General features: G+C 34.7%; 1 protein-coding gene across 8 annotated transcripts in view; it reads right to left on the bottom strand.

Annotated features, from left to right (window-relative positions):
• Positions 1 to 22,313, bottom strand: part of FOCAD (focadhesin) — a 380,810-nt gene that overhangs the window by 209,082 nt on the left and 149,415 nt on the right. For all 8 annotated transcript variants that reach the window (XM_058301924.1, XM_058301931.2, XM_058301923.2 and 5 more), the window contains 4 exons: positions 6,560 to 6,664; positions 6,036 to 6,137; positions 5,386 to 5,516; positions 3,237 to 3,363 (listed from right to left, as the gene is read on the bottom strand). In XM_058301924.1, the coding sequence (XP_058157907.1) occupies positions 3,237 to 3,363; positions 5,386 to 5,516; positions 6,036 to 6,137; positions 6,560 to 6,664 (465 nt within the window). The remainder of the gene's footprint in view (positions 1 to 3,236; positions 3,364 to 5,385; positions 5,517 to 6,035; positions 6,138 to 6,559; positions 6,665 to 22,313) is intronic.

The following is a 22,313-nucleotide window of genomic DNA, read 5'->3' as shown; positions in this document are numbered from 1 at the left end:
CTTAATCTGACCCTACCAAGGACAAGGGAATTTCATGATTATGACTTTCAAAATTAGAAGTCAATCTTAAGAAAAAGAGTTCTCCTTATTATACAAAACAAGGAAGAGAAAGCTATGCAAAATTCAATTTTGGATGGCCTTCCAACTAAGATGTCATAAAGTTAGGGTTATTCACTTTATTTATTTATCCTTATTATTTTTTCATTGTTTTGGGCTTTCTGTATTCCTAATTATATTTGGTAGTCAAAGATCTAAAGAACAATGGATAGACAAATCACTAACAACAGCTGCTAGGAAAATGATTTCAATCTATGCTGAATATTTTCATTCTTGAAACTCTTGGCTGCCATAGTGCTTCACACATGATATCAATTAGAAGACAGAATAAATGGCCTCACAGAATAAATGCTGGCTCTTATGGATAGCACACTGGCAAAAAAAAAAAAAAAAAAGATTAGCCCAAAATTAGTAAATGTGGCCTGGCAAGAGTGGCTGAATTGAGTATATTTTATAACTTTAATGCATATCACAGGCAGGACATTAATAGCAGCAGCTTCACAAAAATAATAAACACAAAAAAATCTTGGAAAGCATTAACCAAAACAGAAAGATTACTACAGTGAAAGCTCATCAAGTGGGAATAGATTATTTCTACTTATTCGGATGACTGTAAAGCTATTCACTACCAAACATTAAAAAAGAACATTTTTATTACCAAAATTAACAGTGATCCAGTTGAAGCAAATTCTGTAACTCAGAACATTTATAATATCTATAAAGAAAACAATGTAAATACTTATCCACATCCAGTAAGTGACATTAAAATAGTGGGTTTGCCCTCAAGTCAAGAAAGATAAATGTAAAATAAGGGATTAGGAAATAAGCATTCGTTAAAATAAATAAAGCTAACTGATTGTTGGAATCATTTTATTATTTATTAATGCCCACTTTGTCACAAAAAGGATCTAAGGGGGCTAACAGCTATTCTTTGAGGGACAATATATTGAATTCTTATTTCATTTGCAATATTTCAGTTGAAGTGTCTGAAAAGTTAGTTTTGATAAAACTATTATAGATATTAGGACTTCATTAAGTTTAAAGAAAAAAAGAAGGTGGCGGGTGGGGGACATAATAGGTAAGAGAAATGCATTTAACCAAACGAAAGAATATTGAAGCATCAAAATAATAGACAGGCTCTATTAAATAAAATACCTAGACAAAATGTCTCCACTTCTCTAGAGGATGAAGGGATATGAGAAGCGAGGTAGTGCAGTATGACAGTGAGCTCAAAATTGCCTTTGTAGGTAGTGGCTTGGATTGGAGGAATGGATTTGGAGCTAAGTATTCAACAATCCCAAAAGATCTCCTGTAAGTACACAGAGAAGTAGTACTAGCTTCCATAGTGAAAGGATAGAATACCACGTGGAGGAAGAAATTAAGTAACTATCATACCATGTAAGCTTTGGGGAGAGATCAAAGTACTGTTTAGAACTTCCTTGATGGTATTAACTATATCTGATTGTATACCAAATTTTTCAGAAGTTTAACATTTAGGGCACCTACATGGCAGACATTATGCTAAGTCTTTCACATATATAATCTCATTTTTTTATTCTCACTCGAAGAAATGGAGGCTCAGAGAGGTTAAGTATAAGTCAAGCCACAAAGCTAATAACTGTTATATATCAAGGAACGTTACACAACTACCTAAAAACAAAGCTCATTATGCTTTCTACAACATGAAACATCATTTTTTGTATCTCTAGTACCATCTACAGTTAATGATGAAATCTTAGAGAAACAGAATGATAAATATCTGTGCTTTATTTCAAAGTACTTCTCATGAGTTAATAAGCATCTTACATACTATAAAGTCTTACAACAATAGCTAAAAATAGGTGGAGAAAACAATGAAATTACAGAAACAATAACATGAAATTATTATTTACTAGTGGGAAAAAGTTAAAAGAAATGAGGTGATCCCTGTTTGGAAAAAAATAATGAAAAGGAAATACTACAAAATTATAACAATGGTCACATCTGGGAGGTGAAAGTATGGACTTCTTTCTTCTTTCAAAGTTTCCATTAAAAACTAATTTAAAAATAAGAGTTAGAATTACCATTAAAGTAACATAACTATTAAAGTAACATTTTTCAATTCCAGATGACTGACTGAAGCAATAAAAACAAGTTTTCATATGTAGCATTCCCCTGCTGTAATAGTGCACATGAATCTCTAACTTTTCCAACTACTGAATCATGATCTGAAAACACTGTCCACAGCAAACATCAGTTCCTCAACAGTGATGACGTCCACTGCCTTTTAAAACAAGTATTTACTCAAAAGAAGAACATGAGTTTATTCTCATACCAAGACTGAGAGTAAAATATCTAACCTCTCTTCCCTGTGGCCCATTTTCCTCATTTATAAAATATAAAAAAAAAACACCTTATTGCAAAGTTGCTGAAGAACATACATGAAAAGTGCTTAACACATGGACATGAGCATATAAACACTATATATGGTAGTTGATTGTATCATTAGATCATATATTACTAACCTATAATTAGCCATAACCTTAGGATAAAAGAATCCTATTAGTTCTTCAAACCAGTCTCATTCCTAAAGAACTACAATTGTTTATGTCTGTTCAATGTGTCAAATATTTTGCTTAGGTCAATGAATGTTCTTGCATTGCCATGCTTCTTCAAATCAGTAAAGATTCTCTCTGCTGTGTATAATTCTAAAAGCAGTCTAAAGGTCAGAAAATTATTTAGAAGTTTAATTACCCATCTTACCCAATCTGATCACTAAGAGAGAAAAGATCTTTTGCCAATCTTCAAGCCAACAATAATTTTTGCTGGCAATAAACGTGCCTCTGGTCCATGCCCATTTCCCCACCTCACCTGTTTCTAAGGCTCTCTAATCATGAAACTAGAAGTAAATATACTCACAAGTTCTCTCATAAAGTAGAAATTCCCTTGTAATTTAACAAAAATAAATAAAAACAAAGAAAAACTTAAGTCTGGTATTTTTCAGCTTCAAGAGAAAGTCTCCATACCCATATGGTTAGAAAGAACTCATAAAGTAGGTATTGCTTCATTTGTCAAACAAAAATCTCTGAAAATGAATGTTCAAAATTGCAGTTATTTGTATCTAATCTTACATCCTTGTAATCACTATGCCTTATAAAATATTTTTTCAAAATTATCCAGAACTATTCAAAAAAGCCTACCTCAGCTTGGCAAAGTGCATGAAGACCTTGTAACACCAAGGCTGCTGGAGTAGCTTGATCAGATTTGGTGCATTCATTCAACACCTGAGAAATAGCTGCCAACATATCTGCACCATGCTGATATGGCCTTTAAGAAATAACAGTTTAAAAATAATATTAAAGCCAGAGTGTTACCATTCCTGGTTTTTAGTCTGAAGAAAAAGCATTGATGCTTTCTTTACTTTTGTGCATACTACATGTTAACCATTAAATATTAACATCATATTTTTTGTGCCATAATGATTTCTGCTATAATTTTATGCTCTATAATTTGATACAGAAATATTATCAAGAAGGAGGCACTGGGAAGCGGCTGTGGCTCAATCAGTTGGGCTACCGTCTACCATATGGGAGGCGTGGGTTCGTGTTCCAGGGCCTCCTTGTGAAGGCAGGCTCACCCACATGCTGCAGAGAGCCACCCGGCCCGCATGTGCCGCAGAGAGCCACCTGGCCTGCAGATGCCATGGAATGCAGCCCAGCCTGCAAGCACCATGGAGAGCCAACTCAGCAAGGTGACTTAACAAAAAAGGGAGACAAGCAAAAACACAGAGGAGCACACAGTGAATGGACAGAGAGAGCAGACAGCACGCAAAAAGCCACAAAGGGGGGGGGGTTTATAAAAAAAAAAAAAAGGAGGGACTTCTTAACATATTTTATTCTCCCCAAGTCTCAAATACTATTGTCCAAACTGAGAAAAAAAACTTAAGTCTATAACAATTGCGATAAGAATTGATTTTCTCTATTGAGATTATCACTAAAGATCAAGTTATCACTGCCTGTTGACTGCACTGGGATCAGATACCAACTATAAAAGCAGGAATCTGGGAACAGAGGATGATTTATGACAATAGCAATAGTAACAGTTATGGTTTCTTATGTAGTTACACCTATATAAAAATGATGACAATGATAAGGATGATGATGATAAAAATATTATTAAGAATTGTAATTGATTAAGCATCTATCTCATGCCAGCAACTATGCTGGATTAACTCATCCATCCATCTCCCCTTCCTCTCCTCTCTATTCCAAAAAAATTTACTTACCTTTAACTTCATAAGGAAATGCTCTGGACCATCTTCTCTATTCCTTGTTACCCCTTAATGATATAGTACTTTTCCCTAATTAACAAAATTGTCTAACAGAGAGAGCCTATTTTTTCACTACTGTTCAAATGGAAATCATTTTCCTAAACTGGAAAATATCCAAAAGATTTTGAGGTGGGACTTGAAAGTAACACTGAATAAGTTGTAAATAGACCAGAATATGATCTCATTTACTATTTAAACTTGGGAATGTATATTAAAGCTAACGCTCAGTTTTAAATACATAATATAAGAATGTCAAGTAATAACCCTATTTTCTCTAAAATTTTTCCGTGCCAACACCACAGGAGAATCCAAACTCTGAGGTCTTGGGTCACTTATGTGTAACGTTTACATTAAGGTCATTTTTGTGCTGTTGGAAGCTTAGAAAAGAGACTCTTAATGTACTACTCTGATTCAGAATTTTACTTGAAACAGGTATTATCCACAATATCACTATCTGGGCCAACTCACTGCACAATTTCAGGAAGCACCATTTACACTGTTGTCATTGATAAAAAAGTGAAAATGAGGTTCTCGGAAATTGTACAATGCTGTGGTCCAATCAAGTAATTTTCAAAATGCGTTGCATCAAATCTATTTCTTCTCTAAACATTTTTACCTAATTTCATGCAAGATATTCTGGCAAAGTGGAACTATCTCCTGTTTATTTATTAATATATAATTTAGAACAGAGTCATCTCCCTAATATCTTCTATAACCTAAGATATAATATATAAAATGGAAAGTAATATTTGCTTCTTGAAGTACTGTGCAGTACTAACTTTTATAATCAGAAATACTTAAAGAATATAACAGTTTATTCTCACTCAATATATCCAATGTCAGTCTCTATCCACTATATCTCAATCATCAACCAAAATACTGGGTCTAACTTTACAACTCAGTCCTTATAAATAACCATTCTTTAAAACTATCTTTACTAGCTTTTTGCTGGAAACAAAAAAATTAAACCGAAAATAATATATCACAATATACCTTCCCAAGGTTTAAGCACATCTTACCTCTGCTTACATATATCTCTGATCGAAGCTGCTTTAGCAATCAGTTTCTCCCACTGGACCTCCTTTCCCACAGACAGAGAAGGCATATCGGACATGGCCATGAAACGCTGCAGTTCAGGATATACACGATCCTAAGAAAGCAATTTGACACACAAAAAAGGTAATTTCCTAACTTCAGCTAAATAATTGTCTACTCTTATGTAGCATTTTCACCTCCAAAGCCTGCATTTGCATTGCAAATTATGATGTATTTCTTCTAATCAGCAAGCAGAGAACAATACTGTTGTGATTACTGGGGATTTTCTTACAGACCAATGCAGTATTAATTTCATAAAGGAAGAAAGTGGCTAAATTTTATCCTAATTAAAAAGGTTCTAATCACTTATAACTATATTTCTATCACTTACACAAGGAAAGAAAAATTTTAGAAACAGGAACTCAGATTATTTATATTCTCTTCTTTCTGAGAGTCAATCACAAGTGACTGTATTACAGCTCAAAAGCATCACAAATCAGAAGATCTCAACGCAATCATTGGTGCTACTCACTAATACCACCAGATCAAAGCACTGTCAAGCATAATGACAAAATTAACTTTCCTTAGTGAAGAAAACATGTTTAATACTATACAAGTGTATATTTAAGCTTACCTGCCTCTCCCACAAAGATGTCAACAAGCGCAAAGTGACTGCTCTTAGTTGTGGAGTGGTTCCAAGCAGTTGAATTACTCGTAGAATCTGTCCTATGCACACCTAGAAAATATTGAAGCAGCTCTGGTTTCATAAGTTGAAGTACAAACAATCCTGAGGTTACCAAAAGCATTTAAACCTATTATAAAAAGTAGACTGTAATGGAAACTTAATGAAGTATTAACAATCTTCTGAGAGAATGGGGGACAGCTTTAGGAGGGGCTAAGCAGAAATCATAGAGTTGCAAGAATCTAATCTGAGAAAACAACTAATGGGAAAACTTGGATATTAAATGATTTCAAAGAACTCTTAAGTATTATAAAGAAATACTTTTGCCTTTAGACTTTACTAGCTATAAAACATGACTCCAAAGAAAAGTGGTGATCACTGAGAAATTAAAAATTTTATGATATCAAACAGAATTCAATGTAGTATTCTCATCTCATTTTCTTTTCTCCTCCAAATAAACTGGTTAATATACTAACCTTATGAGCACCAAGAGTAGGTAAAGTATATAAGATATCATTATATAATACAGGTTCCAGTGGTCTTCCCAATTTGAACATCAAAACTGGAATCAGATTTGGTACCTAAAATGAATTTTTTAATTATTTTAGTTATGTCTTGGTTTAAAAGAAAGCAGTCCATATTTCTCTTTTCTTCAAAGGAATACTATGAATATTAATGAATCTGAAGACTTGGATAATGTCAAATTTCATCAATAATAAGAGTACAACTAACCACTTGTTGCTAGTGTTAATTTTATAGTACCACTAATATTTTCTTTTTAATTAGCTTCCAAACGCCAATTAAAAAGGTGTTTTTCTTAAAAATTTATGAAATGAACTCTCAATAACACAAGAATAAAGATGCATCCTGCCCCAAAGAAGATCACAGTTTTAATGAGCAGTCAACATTTGAGATAGATAAATAATAAAATAACTCCACATAATGATTCAAATATTGTAGCAGTTCAGTATTGTTTATAAATTCCAAAAACAGATATTGGATTATGTTTATAAACTGGTCTGTTCTTCCAGGCATATTAGATTGTATTATCAGAGGTTTCACTTTTACTTGATTAAATTATGACTAGGGTTTTGATTGGGTCATGTCAGTAGGATGTTGAGTCCCCCCACCCTTGACAGGCGGAACTCAGAAAGAAACCCAAGGCAGAGGAGTTACTTGGAATTGTTTTGATGCTTGAAGCCCTGGGAATAGAGACGGTTCTACAGACATGGCAGAGGCTTCAGGAAGAAAGAGAGCCTGGTAGTTTACTGCTGACCTTGTGGAGAGAAAAGAGCAGCTGAGTCCAGAGACAAACAAATCCCAGAAGAGAGACAATACTTAACACAGCCTACAGCTGATATTGGAAGATGGGACCATGGAATCTTAGGAGGAAGAGGAAGGCTAAACCCTCATAACATTACCCGCCATCTTGCTCCAACATGTGGAAAGAGACTTTGGTGAGAGAAGTAAACTTACACTTTATGGCCTGGTAACTGTAAGCTTCTACCCCAAATAAATACCCTTTATAAATGCCAACAGATTTCTGATACTTTGCATCAGCACCCTTTTGGCTAATACGAATATGAAATAATTTAAATTAGTGTACTTTAAAAGGGTCAAGAGGACAAAAGTTTCCCTCCAGGTCCCCATTTCAATCCCTATGCATAACATAACAACATGAGAAAAGCATTTCATACATGGATAAGAGTTTAATATTGTTAAGATGGCCAACAGATGAACCAAACAGATTCAATCCAAATCCAGTCAAAATTCCAGCTGGCATCTTTGTGGAAATTGACAGGCTGATCCTAAAATTCATGTGAAAAAGCTAGGGACTCAGAATAGACAAAACAAGATTGAAAAAGAAGAACCATGTTGAAAGATTCACGTTTCAATTTCCAAATTTACTACAAAGCTACAGTAATCAAAACAGTGTAGTACTGGCATAAGGACAGACAAATAGATCAATGGAGGAGAATTCAAAGTCTAGAAATAAATCCTTACATTTATAGTCAATTAATTTTTTATAAGGATGCCAAGAAAATGCAAAAGGGAAAGAACAGTTCTTTCAACAAATGGTGCTGGGACAACTGGCTATCACATGCAGGAGTAAATCTTCATGTACTTGGGTTACAAAAAAACTCCTTAAATATGGTACCAAAAGCACATGCAACAACAACAAAAATAGACTTTTTCATCAAAATTTAAAACTTCTGTCTTATAAGGACATCATCAGAATGGGAAAAATATTGCAAATCACGTATCTGATAAGGGATCCATACCAAGAGTATATAAAGAATTTTACTACACAATAAAAAAGACAAATAATCCAATTTTTAAAAGAACAAAAGTTTCAGATAGACATTTCTCCAAAGAAAATACACAAATGACCAATAACCAAATAAAAAGATGATCAATATCATCAGCCCTCAGAAAAATGCAAATCAAAACCACAATGCAATACCATTTACACATACTAAAATAGTTATAATTTAAAAAGACAGACAATAACAAGTGTTGGAGAGGATGTGGAGAAACTGGAAACCTCATACACTGCTGGTGGGAAGGTCAAATGGTACCTGCTTTGGAAAAGTCTGGCAGTTACCATATGCAGCAGTTTGGTATTATTTATGAATTCAAAAGAAAGAGATATTATGTTTGTAATATCTGTTCCTCTGGGCATGATACCCTTTGACTGTATTAAATTCAAATGTTGTACATATACTTGATTAAATCAAGATTAGGGCTTTGATTCAAGCACATCCGTAGAGTGTGACTCAGGGACGCATCCACACCCCCTTGGGGCTCTATAAATGGACACTCAATCAAGTTGACAGACAGAAGAAGACACAAGAGCTCCATAGATGCCAGAGAGAGAACTTCGTCACCTTTGATCCTGGAGCCCTGGAGAGAGAAGAGCCATTTGCCTAGTCATTTACAGCTGACCTTGTGAAGAGAACACAGCAGCAGAGCCCAGAAAGAAATAAGCCCTGTGCCAGCCTAGAGCTGAGATCAGAAGCTGGAACCACAGAGCTTTCAGAGGAAGAAGGAAGGCTGAACCCTCACAGAGATTGGCAACCATCTTAGATGAGAAAGTATTTCTTATGGTAACTTGAGTTAGGGCCTTGTTACTGTAAGCTTTTACCCCCAATAAATACATTTTATAAAAGCCAACAGTTTTCTGGTACTTTGCATCAGCACTCCTTTGGCTGACTAATACACCATATCAACCAAAAATTCTATGCCCAAGTAGATACCACCAGAAATGAAAATATTTGTCCAAAACAAAAACTTGTACATGAATGTGTATAACATTATTCATAATAGCCCAAGGTAAATAACCCAAATGTCCATCAACTGATTAACAAATAAACAAAATCTGATATATCCATAAAATGAAACTCAGTCATAAAAAATAAATGAAGTTCTGATACATGCTACAAAACAGATGAACCTTTGAAGAATTATGCTAAGTTAAAGAAGCCAGATGCAAAAGGTCACATACTGTATGATTCCTTTACATGAAATACTCAGAATGGGAAAATCGATAGAGACAGAACATAAATTTCTAGTTGGCCTTCATGGGGACCTTAAGAGAAAAGAGGAGTGACTGTTAATGAGTATGGGGTTTCTTTTGAGGGTGACGAAAATGTTCTATGCTTGATTGTGGTGATGATTGTACAACCCAGTGAATATACTAAAAGCCACTGAATTATACACTTTAAATGGATGAATTTTATATATGAAATACATCTCAATAAAGCTGTTAAAAATTTCAGTTCAATATCTTTAGTGAATATCTACTATGATCAAGGCACTATACTTAATGGCACAAAATGTGGTGCCATAAAAATTTTATTTTTCCTATACTAGATTTCACAGATCTGTTGTCTAGTATTTGTTAAATTTCCTCTGTCTGTGCTAATCTTAGAATACCTGTTCCTTCTATGCTTAGAAGACATCTACTTCAATTCAGTTTCAACGGGAAAAAAAATCCTCTTAACCCTACCACAAAAGAGAGACTAGCATTAGTTCATTAAGGAGCTTGACCATGCCATATCATGGCAGCATTTGGAGCCATACAGATCATGGCTACAGCCTCACAACACATAACCAGAATTTATGATGTTTTTAACAAGTGCTGGGGCTCTATTGGAACAGAAGTTCATTACATTCACCTTGAGCAAATGAAAGAGACAATTTGTTTAACTGGTCTCTTATTTCCTTTTTTAATTAAAAACAAAAGGGTATCTTAGATTGCTCTGCACAGGTCTCAATGAATTATCCCTTCTGTAAAAGATTTCCAGCAAGACATTTGACAGATTCTTTGTTCTGGAAAGGACAATCAGTAAATTTAGTGGCATTTTAAAAAATAGTATATTTATTTATGTGACTTTTAAACAAATGTTTTAATTATATTGTCAGAAAAGAAAGTGCTCTATTTATTCCTGAGAGTATGGTTCCTTTACAAGGCTTGACCCAAATAAGTATATAAAGAGTTTATTTTTCTAGCCAGTTCAAAAATCAAGACACAAATTATATTAAATAATCTTAGACAATATTTTAAAGCCCAAAATTAAATTCCCAATTTATTGGAAAAGAAGAAAATAGTTATTTCACTAGGAAAACACCTGTGCACACTTAACTTTATACAAAAATATTTTTCACATATGCACACACACCACAGTATATGTAAAAAACTTGAGCTGTCATCACCAAGTCATGATCCTCCTGCTCTTGAACCTTCTGCTCTTCAGATGCAGAAAAGAGAATGATTGTTCTGGCTTTAACTTAAATTTAAAACAAACTGGCAAGTGTCCTATTAGTCACTGTCTCAAGGCCTTCTAGTTTCATAAAACTTGAGTTATTCAATGCTCTCTTCTCTCCAGCACTCAGGTTCTTGATAACAAACAAACAAAAATATATTTAGAATCATAGGACTCATTTCTAATAGTCAGAAGAGGCCATGTCAAGTTCATTTAGACAAATTCATTTACAGATGATGATACTGAAACTGAGGCCCAGAGGGATCACAAAGTTAGCTGGTGGCAGAATAAGGATGGGAATACACATCTCAATTCATTCCTTCATCCCTCCTCTTCATAATTGGAAAAAAATCAAGCAGGAGAGTCAATCCCTGGAGTCAACACTTTTGTACAGTGTATCAAAATCCAATTCTGGATTCCTTGAAATACCTACATGTTAGCAGAATTTTTTGAGGCTGCACAGAAAACAGCATAACCACTCAGACAATTCCATAATGAAATTCATGAGTCTATCTACTCAAGAATTATGAGAAAAAAATTGTTATTCATCTTAACTGCAACAGGAAAAATACATAATGCTTATAACTACTCCACTTTTAAAAGTATGAAATAATTAAAATAAATGTCTAAAAAAAAAAAACTCAGTGATCCAAGTGAAAAGAAATCATTCAAGACATGATCACCTAGTAAAGAGAAGAGGTAAAAGTTCAAAGCAATTTTTTTAACTTTAACTTTTCAGACTTATGTTTTATAAACCTAGACCTTAACTACAAAAGTACTTCCTTGGCTCTCATTTTATTCATATCCCTAGAGTAGATAAATTCTGCACCACGTTTGCCTAAGACATTGTTTTGTGAAAAAAATGAAACTAAATTCTATGTACACAAGGTGTTTGCCATTTATAAAGCAGTGATAAAAATGTATTAAATTAGAAATGAAAAGACAAAGTGTGAATTTTATATTACAAAGAATCTGCTTTAATGGTATACAAAAACAAAAGCATAAATGCATTCTTTAAAAAGTTCAACTTTAAAAAACATTTTTAAATTTATTCAATAAACAACATATGAACTATTATGCTTTTGAATATTAATTAATTCTACCTTCTTCAATTACTTGATATTTCTACTTGTGGTACCTGCTTATTTTTTAAGGAATGCATTAGAAAGCAGTCCATTAATGGAAGTGCTGAAAGTTAATCATATCCTCCTATAAGGAATCTTTAGGCAAACAGCAATATTAAAAGAAAGGAAAACACAGTGTAATTTTTTTGCCTTAAGGTTCAAAGTATATTTGTGTCATAACATTATAATTTAATACATTTTTCTAGTGTCGTGAAAATTAACCTGTAACAACCAAATAAGGTCATGGGGGGGAGTATCTAGAATAACAAAGGTTCCTACCAAGTCATCTTCGTTCTGTGGTGACATATCACTCTGCCCTATTCCATTGCAGTTTGCACATCTGGTTTATAGTTAGTTACTCCTCTAATTACAGCAGGTAACATTTATTGAACACTTACTATTATATATGCTCTAAGCACTTTACAGAAAATCATGATTATCAATCACCATGTTTCCAATGACAAAAGTGAACCTCAGAGAGCCAAATATGTTGCCAGAGGTAATATAGCTAGTTCGTAGCTTAGTTAGGATTGGACTCAAGTAATTTAACTCCAAAGCCCATTTATTGTCCCCTTTGCCATATCCAAGGCAGGGATGACATCTTATTCATCTTTGTATCCCTAATTCTCAACACACAGTAAATACTTTTAGAATGAATAAATGATCCATAAGTGCTTTATCTCCTCAAATTCCATTCAACAAAATAGTAATTTTTTTAAAATGCTGTAGTTATTTAGTTCTGTAAATAATTGTTAAAAGACTACTACTTTCGGGAAGCAGATGTGGCTCAAGTGATTGAGCTTCCGTCTACCATATGGGAGGACCCACGTTCAATCTCCAGCACCTTCTGGTAAAAGGTGTGCTCATGTGGCAAGCCAGTGCCTGTGCAGAGAGCCAAGTACTCGTGTGAAAAGCCAGTGCCCACACAGCGAGTCATGCAGCAAAATGATGACACAACAAAAAAAGAGACAAAGGGGAGAATCAAGGAAAGATGCAACAGAAACTGGGAACTGAGGTGGAACAAGAGACAGGGAACCTCTCTTCACGTTGGAGGTCCCCAGGATCGAATCCTGGTGAATCCTAGAGGCGAAAAACGAGAAGACAAAAAGAGAAATAGACACACAAGATCACACAGTGAATGGACACAGACAGCAAAAACAGCTTGGGAGGAGGGTGGAGAAAAAAAAAGCAACAAGGCAGACAGACAGACACAGGAAGTGAAAAACAACAAAGAGGTGGGAATAAATAATTTTTTTAAAAAAAGACTACTACTTTCAAAGAAAAGTATTTAAAGATAGTACTCTGAAAAAATTAACTTAGAGCCAGAAAAACTCACCTGGCAGGTAAAGGTACCAGGAGGTCAAAAGCATGAACACCAAAAAATTTGATGTGAAATCTCCCCAGTAAATGGAAAATAAGGTCAGAAACAGGAGCTTCAAGTATTGAAACAGAGAGGAAATTCCACAGACTAGACTAAGATAAAGTCAAGTATTATATCATTTGAGAAGGCTTAAATATCTGGAAGAAAATAACCATGATCTTTCCCACCTCAACTTGAGTTAGTCTCACTAGTCATCTGAACCTTCATTATCTCTCAGTACCAAAAAAAAAAAAAAACTTAAATATTTAGAAAATAGTATAAGAAAATTTAAATCAGAAAGTAATGGTTTACTACAAATATTAATGTGTAACCATTAGTAGGCAAAAGGAATATAACCAAAATAAATTATTTCTTCTGTTAATATTCTGCTACTTGCGGGAAGTAGACTTGGCCCAGTGGTTAGGGCGTCCATCTACTACATGGGAGGTCCGCAATTCAAACCCCAGGCATCCTTGACCCATGTGGAGCTGGCCCGTGCACAGTGCTGATGTGCACAAGGAGTGCCAGTGCCACGCAGGGGTGTCTCCCACGTAGGGGAGCCCCACGCACAAGGAGTGCGCCCTGTAAGGAGAGCCACCCAGCGTGAAAGGAAGTGCAGCCTACCCAAGAATGGCGCCGCACACACAGAGAGCTGACGCAACAAGATGGCGCAACAAAAAGAGACAGATAGATTCCCGTGCGGCTGACAACGGCACAAGCGGACAAAAAGAAGAACACGCAGCAAATGGACACAGAGAACAGACAACTGGGGTAGGGGGGCAAGGGGAGAGAAAATAAATAAAATAAATCTTAAAAAAAAAATATTCTGCTACTTGCAATAAATGATCGCTAAAATGACTAAATTTCTGTAAAGATAAAATTTCTTTCTTGGACAAAAGTAGTTTTACATTTCTTTCATGGTAAGATCTAAATCTTTGTTAGTTTGGTGAAACTAGTTAAATGCCAATGTCTTACAAATAAAGTATAATGTATGTATTTTCCCTTTCAGTAAAGTGCTGTCAATTTATTCTATTTTGCCTTCTGCTGGCAATGTGTTTTATATCAGAATGGGAAGGAAGAGTTTAAATGACCTCCAACAATGAGATATAAGTAAATATAGCACAGATAGGTAAACAAATACATAATAAAGCTAGAAAGATTCAAAGCTTTTAAATCAAGTAAAATAGTAAATCACTCAAAAAGAAAAATCAAAGTTATAACAGATTGATTTACTGGTGATATGAAAAACTATGAAAAAATGACACGGTTAACTGTGAAGCCAATTTACACTTGAGGGAATAAAGGTTAAATGACCAATACAACTAGATTAAGTATAAAGTACAATTCCAAATTGTCACTTTTCTTCTTCAGTGAAAAGAAGAAATAAACACTCTGAAGTTGAAATAAGTGTTATATATCTTACACTTTGAATTTTATAAGGTCCTAATTCAGCCTCAAATAAAAGGCTGACTGTTAAATAGGGTCTATATGAAGAATAGTAAACAAATGACCTGATTAGAATGCTGTATTAACCAAGACAACTAAGACCCAGGATGAAATAAAATTAATGAAAAAAGCCAGAGACATAAAAAGTGATTGATTTAAGTTTCTTGGAACAATAAATAACAAAAAATTCTTAATCCATTACTTGAAGTAGACAGTGCATTGTTAAGGAATGATAGAAACAAATTCAGTAAATTCCTATCTTGTATAATCTTCTGCACCAAAGAAAATCCTAAGAGTGAAATATGAAATTAATGCTTTCATTTAAAAAAACTTTTATTGAAGTATATCATACATACATGAACATACATAAACAAAAAGTCTATAATAAAAGTTGTGAACTTATAAAACAAACATGCATAGCATACAGGACTCTCATACATCACCCTATCCCCAATATCTTGCATTGTTATGGAACATTTCTTACAGATGATGAAAGACCATGGTCAAAATATTACTACTAAAGAGAGTACATATCTTACATCGGGTATACTTTTCCCCAAACCCACCCTATTATTAATACTGTATTAGTATTATGTATTTGTTATAGTTAATGGGAGAACATTCTAATAATCTGTTAACCATAGTCCATCATCCACCACAGGATCCACTATGTTATACAATCCCATGCCTTCTACAACCCATTCAAAGTATACACTTAGTGGCTCTCATTTTCAACAGAGTTGTACTGTTCTCACCTCAGTCAATTTTAGAAAATTTTCATTACTCTAAAAGGAAAAATCCCATACCCCTTATACCTCTCTATTATTGACCTTTAGAATTTATATGGTATCTTCTTTGCCATAGCTGCAAAAAATAATACAATATTACTGTTAACTATCATCCATAAGTTACATTAGTTGTAATTTTCCAGTGTCTCACCAAATTCTTAAACACTTTCTAAAAGAGCATTCTTATATTTATACTATTAAACACAATTTTCATCCACCCCGAAATCATTGTTATATATACCCTAGATTATTTTCTAGTTTCCTTTCACTTGACATTTACATTTACTATCTCATTTAAAAGTCAGCAGTGTTAGTTATACTCACTATAATGTGTTACCATCAAAACTCTATTCATTTTTACACTTTTACAGTAAACCTTATTAAAAATTCTACATACACTGAGCACCGGCTCCCATTCTCAACCCATATTCTATTTCCTAGCAACCTATATCCTAGAGTTTACCTCCATGAGTGTATTCATCTTATTTAGTTCACATTAGTGAGACCACACAATAGTTGCCCTTTTGTGTCTGGCTATTTCACTCTTCGTAATATGCTCCAGGTTCATCCATGTTGTCATGGAAATTTCATTTCTTACACCTGAAAAGTATTACAACATACGTATATAACCATATTTTATTTAGGCATTCACCAATTGATGGATAGTTCCATATTTTAGCAACTGTAAATAATTCTGCTATGAGCACTGATGCACAAATGTCAGTTCACATCCCTGCTTTCAGTTCTTCTGAACATATTCCTAATAACAGGACTGCTGGATCACATGGCACTTCTATATTGAGCTTCTTGAGGTACTGCCAAACTGTCTTCCACAGAGGCTGCACCATTTTACATTCCCACCAACAGTGAAAGAGTGTTCCTATTTCTCCACATCCTCTCCAATACTTGTAGTTTTCTGGGGGTTTTTTTGGTTTTTGTTTTGTTTTGCTTTTAATGATGGCCATTCTATAACGTGTGTTCTATAATGGTATCTCAGTGTAGCTTTGATCTGCATTTCCCTAATAGCTAGAGATTTTGAACATTTTTTCATGTGCTTTTTTGCCATTTGAATTTGCTCTTTAGAAAATTATCTATTGAAGTCTTTTGATCATTTTTTAATTGGGTCGCTTGACTATCATTGAGTTGTATGATCTCTTTATATAACATGGAAATGAAGCCCTTGTCAGATAGGTAGTTTCCAAAATAGTTTCTCCCATTGAGTAGGCAGGCTTTTTACTTTCTTGACAAAGTCTTTTGAAGCATAAAAGTGTTTAATTTTGAGGACATCCCATTTTATCTATCTTTTCTTTCATTGCTAGTGCTTTGGATATAAGGTTTAAGAAACTACTGCCTACCACCAAGATCTGGAAACTGTTCTCCTACATTATCTTCTACAAGTTTTATGGTTGTGTCTTTTATATTTAGGTCCTTGATCCATTTTTAGATGATTTTTGAATAAGGTGTGAGATAGAGGCCCTCCTTCTTCCTTTTAGATAGGGATATCTAATTCTACCAGCGCCATTTGTTGAATAGATTGTTCTAGCCCAGCTGGGTGTGGGCTTGAGAGCCTTGTCAAAAATCACTTGACCATAGATGTGAGGATCTATTTCTGAGTTCTTAATTCAGCTCCATTGGTCAATATGTCTACCTTTATGCCTACACCATGCTGTTTTTACCATTACTGTAAAGTCAGGAAGTGAGAGTCCTCCAACTTTATTCTTTTTTTAAGACATATTTAGTCACTTACCACTCCAAATAAATTTGGTAACTCACTTTTCCATTTCTGCAATGTAGCCTATTGGAATTTTGACTGGAATTGCCTTCAATCTATAAATCAGCGTAGGTAGAATGGACATCTTAACTATATTTAGTCTTCCAAACCGTGAACACAGAATGCCCTTCCATTTATTTAGATTTCTTTGGTTTCTTTTAGCAATGTTTTGCAGTTCTCTAAATACAGGTCCTTTATGTCCTTGGTTAAGTTTATTCCTATATTTGATTATTTAAGTCACTATTATAAATGGAATTTTTTTTCTGATTTCCTTCTCAGATTGCGCATCAGTAATGTATACAAACACTACTGGTTTTTGTGTATTAATCTTGTATCCCACTACTTTGCTGAACTCATTTATTAGTTCTAGTAGCTCAGTTGTGGATTTTTAGGGATTTTCTATACATAGGGTCAGATCACATGTGAACAGTAAAAGTTTTACTTCTCCCTTTCCTATATGAGTGCCTTTTATTTCTTTATCATGCCTAATTGCTTTAGCTAGAACTTATAGCACAATACTGAATAACAGTGGTAACAGTAGGCATCCTTGTCTTTTCCTGATCTCAGCAAGAAAGCTTTCAGTTTTTCACCATTGAGTATAATGTTAACTGTTTTTCATATATGCACCTTACCATGCTGAGAAAGCTTCCTTCTCTTCCTATCTTTCAGAGTGTTTTTATCAAAAAAACGATGCTACATTTTGTCAAATGCCTTTTCTGCATCAATTGAGATGATCACATGATTTTTCTTCTTCAATTTATTAACATGGTGTTATTATACTAGTTGATTTTCTTGTATTGAACCACTTGATCGTGGTATATAATTCTTTTAATGTGCCTTTGGAGTCAGTTAGCAAGTATTTTGTTGAGGAATTTTTTGCATTATATTCATCAGAGAAATTAGTCTGTAATTTACTTTTTTTCACTGTATCTTTATCTGGTTTTGGTATTAAGGTGATATTGGCTTCATAGAATGAGTATGGTAGCATTCCTTCCTGTTCAATTTCTTGGAAGAGCTTGAGCAAGATTGGTATTAGGTTGTCTTTGAATGATTGGTAAAATTCACCTGTGAAGCCATCTGGTCCTGGGCTTTTCATCTTTGGGAGATTTTTGATGACAACTTCAATCTCTTTACTCGAGACCGGTTTGTTGGGATCTTCTATTTCTTCTAGGGTCAGTGTAGGTTGTTCTTGTGTTTCTAGGAATTAGTCCATTTTGTCTACGTTGTCTAGTTTGTTGGTAACGGTTGTTCATAGTATCTTCTTAAGATGAATCATATTTCTGCAGGGTCAGTGGTAATGCCTTCCCTGTCATTTCTGATTTTATTTATTTGCATTTTCCTTTTCTTTGTAAGTCTAGCTAAAGGTTTGTTGATATTGTTGATGGTCTCTAAAAACCAATTTTTGGCTTTGTTAATTCTCTCTATTGATTTTTGTCCTCAATTTCAGTTAAATCTGCTCTGATCTTTATAATTTCTTTCCTTCAGTTTGGTTTGGGATTAGTTTGCTCTTCTTTTTCTAGTTCCTCCATGTGTATAGGCTTCGATTTTAGCTCTTTCTTCTTTTTAAATTTAAGCCCTGAGGGCTAAAAACTTCCCTCTCAGCACTACCTTTGTGGTGTCCTATAGGTTTTGTTGTATGCTCTTGTTTTCATTCATCTCATACTCTTTACGGATTTCACTTGCAATTTCTTCTTTGATCCACTGATTATTTAAATCAGTGCCAATCCATCACGGAGTAACCTGAAAGACTGAACCAGGAAACTCTTCCCTTGCTTGTCCCCAACTCCCTCACTTACCCTATAGGCAGAAGCCACTTTATGGACAACTAAAGCAGTGTAAGAAATAAAGCAGCTTGGAGCTTTAAATCACAGAATAGCTGCCTGGAGGGGTAAGGGAAATCTATTTCATAGAAAGTAGAGGAGCATTCAAATTCCTGTAAATGGATGAATTTCTAAAACTACAAGTAAGCACAACAGGCCCACCTCAGTCGGATCTTCTTGATAGGAAGGGTAAATTGAGAAGGAGAGCACCAGTCAAGGCACAGTCAATTTGCAAAGACTATGAAAGGTATTTTTTGCATTTGTTTCTGTTAGCCCCTGACACTAATGGAAAACTACAAAACGTAGCTAAAAGAAACCAAAGAAGACCTACATAAATGAAAGGATATTCCATGTGAATGCATTGGAGGACTAAATATTGTTAAGATGTCAACTCTATCCAAAGCAATTTAGAGATTCAATGCAATACCCATCAAAATTCCAAGAGAACTTCTTTGCAGAAATGGAAAAGCCAATCACCAAATTTATATGGAAGGGTAAGGGGCAATGAATAGCCAAAACCATCTTTAAAAGGAAGAACAAAGCAGAAAGACTCACACCTCCCCATTTTAAAACTTATTACAGAGCAATAGTAATCAAAACAGCATTGTACTGGTACACTGTCAGAAATATAGACCACTGAAATCAAACTGAGAGTTCAGAAGTAAACCTTCACACATCTACGGCCAATTGATTATTTTTAGAAGAGTGCCAAGTCCACTCAATGAGGAAAGAATAGTCTCTGTAACCAAGGGTGCTGAGAAAACCTGGATATCCATATCAAAAAGAATGAAGGAGGATGTCTACCCCATACCGTACACAAAAATTAACTCAAAATGGATCAAAGAACTAAATACAAGAACAATAACTATAAAAACTCCTAGAAGAAAACTTAAGGAAGCATCTTTAAGGTCTTGTGTTAAGCAATGGTTTCTTAGACATTACAACAAAACCATGAGCAAAAATATAAAACATAGCTAACTGGGACCTCACGAAAATTAAAAAGTTGTATGCTAGGAAGTGGATGTGGCTCAACCACTTGGGTGCTCGCCTACCACATGGGAGGTCCCAGGTTCAGGTCCTGGTGCCTACTAAAAGAAGAGAGCAGATGCCACCTCCTGCCACAACAGAACTAGTTACCATAGCAACAGAGCTAGATTCTGCCCACGCTGCAAAATTCAGAGGCCACAAGCCAGCAGATGTCACAGTTCACAGGGAGCAGATGTGGCTTGGTCCACTGGCCACACGCCTCTTATATGGGAGGTCCTGGGTTCGATTTGTAAGGCCTTCTGGAAAAGGTGAGCAAATAATGAGCAGACAGACAAGTGAACCATTTGGGGGAAGCAGGGGATAAATAAAGAAAAATAAAATAAGTGAAAAAAATAAATCTTTAAAAAAAAAAGTTGTATGCCTCAAAGGACATTATCATGAAAGTAAAATGACAATCCACACAATGGGAGAAGATATTTGGAATGCACATATCGAGAAGGGTTTAATATCCAGAACATGTAAAGAAATCCTACAACTCAACAATAAAAAGACAACCCAATTTTAAATTGTGCAAAAGACTGGAAGAGACATTTCTTCAAAGAAGAATCATAAATAGTCAAAAAGCACATGAAAAGATGCTTAACATATTACCTATTAGAGAACTACACATCAAAGCCCCAATGAAATGTCATTTCATGCCTACTAGAATGGCTATTATTTAAAAAGGGGAAAATGACAAGTGCCTGAGGGAATGTGGAGAAATAGGAACACTCATTCATTCATTGTTGGTGGGAATGTAAAATGGTGCAGGCTTTATGGAAGACAGTTTAACAATTCCTCAGAAAGTTAAGTATAAAATTTCCATAAGATCAAACAATCCCACTTCTAGGTGCACAACTAAAAGAACCAAAAGCAGGGACTCAAATGGATATTTACACACCAATGTAGTAGCATTAGTCACAAATGCCCAAAGATGGGAGCAACTCAAGTGTTCCTCAACAGATGAATGGATAAACAGTATGTTGTATAAACATACAGTGGAATATTATTCAACCATAAAAAGGAATGAACCAGGAAGACATCACACAGAATGAAATAATTCAGACACAAAAGGACAAATATTCTCTGACCTCTCTGATATAAAATCATGAGAATAAGCAAATTCATGGATTCAGAAACTAGAATACAGGTTACCAGTAGCCAGGGTATTGTTAGGGAATGGGTTTTAAGCTTAATTGGTGGACTTTCTGTCTGTGGTGATGGAAAAGCTTTGGTAATGGCTGGTGGTGACTCTATCACAACATTGTGAATGCAAATAATAGCACTGAATTATCTATTGAATGTAGTTGAAAGGGGAAATTTTAGTCTGTATTTATGCTACTAGATTAAATTTTTCAAAAAAAAACAAACAAACCATAGAACTATACAACATAAACAATAAGTCCTGGGGGAAGGGGTGGGGGGGAGGGGAGTGGGAGGTAAATGGGGACCTCATATTTTTTTAATGTAACATTAAAAAAAGAAAGAAAGAAAGAAAGAAAGAAAGAAAGAAAGAAAAAGCAAGTCCTAAAGTAAACTATGGACTATAGTTAATAGTATAGTTACAATAACATTGTTTCATCAATTCTAACAAAAGATACACAGAGAAAAAAGACACAGGAGCTCAGAAAGGAATCCAGGGAAGCCAAAAGAGAAAGCCATAGACAGAGCAGCCAGATGTGGAAAACAACAGAGCCCAGAGAAAGCAGAGACTGGCAGACACCATCATGTGACAAAGAAGCCTAGGATTCCCTGCATCTGGTCATCAGGGAAAGAGCATCGCCTGAAGCCTTAATATGGACATTTTTCTAAGCCTTGAGACCCTAAGTTTACAAGCCAATATATCCCCATTGTAAAAGCCAATCCATTTCTGGTATAATGCTTTTGGGAGCTTTTAGCAAACTATAATAATATCACACTATTGCAAAGTATTAATAGGAAAAACTGAGTGTGTGAGAGGCGGTATATGGGAATTCTGGCTTTTCTGAATGATTTTTCAGTAAAACTACTTCTCTAATAAAAAGGAAAAGAAAGTAGCAATTAAGAAAATAAAAGTATCTTGTATTTCTAAAAAGAATAACTTTTAGAGTGTTTCTAGTAACAATAATAATGGTAAAATCTGGGAAGTG

Source organism: Dasypus novemcinctus, chromosome 8 (assembly GCF_030445035.2).
Source record: "Dasypus novemcinctus isolate mDasNov1 chromosome 8, mDasNov1.1.hap2, whole genome shotgun sequence".
Lineage (NCBI taxonomy): Eukaryota > Metazoa > Chordata > Mammalia > Cingulata > Dasypodidae > Dasypus > Dasypus novemcinctus.
Note: the sequence above shows the minus strand (reverse complement) of the source record. Positions and strands in the feature narration are given on the sequence as shown.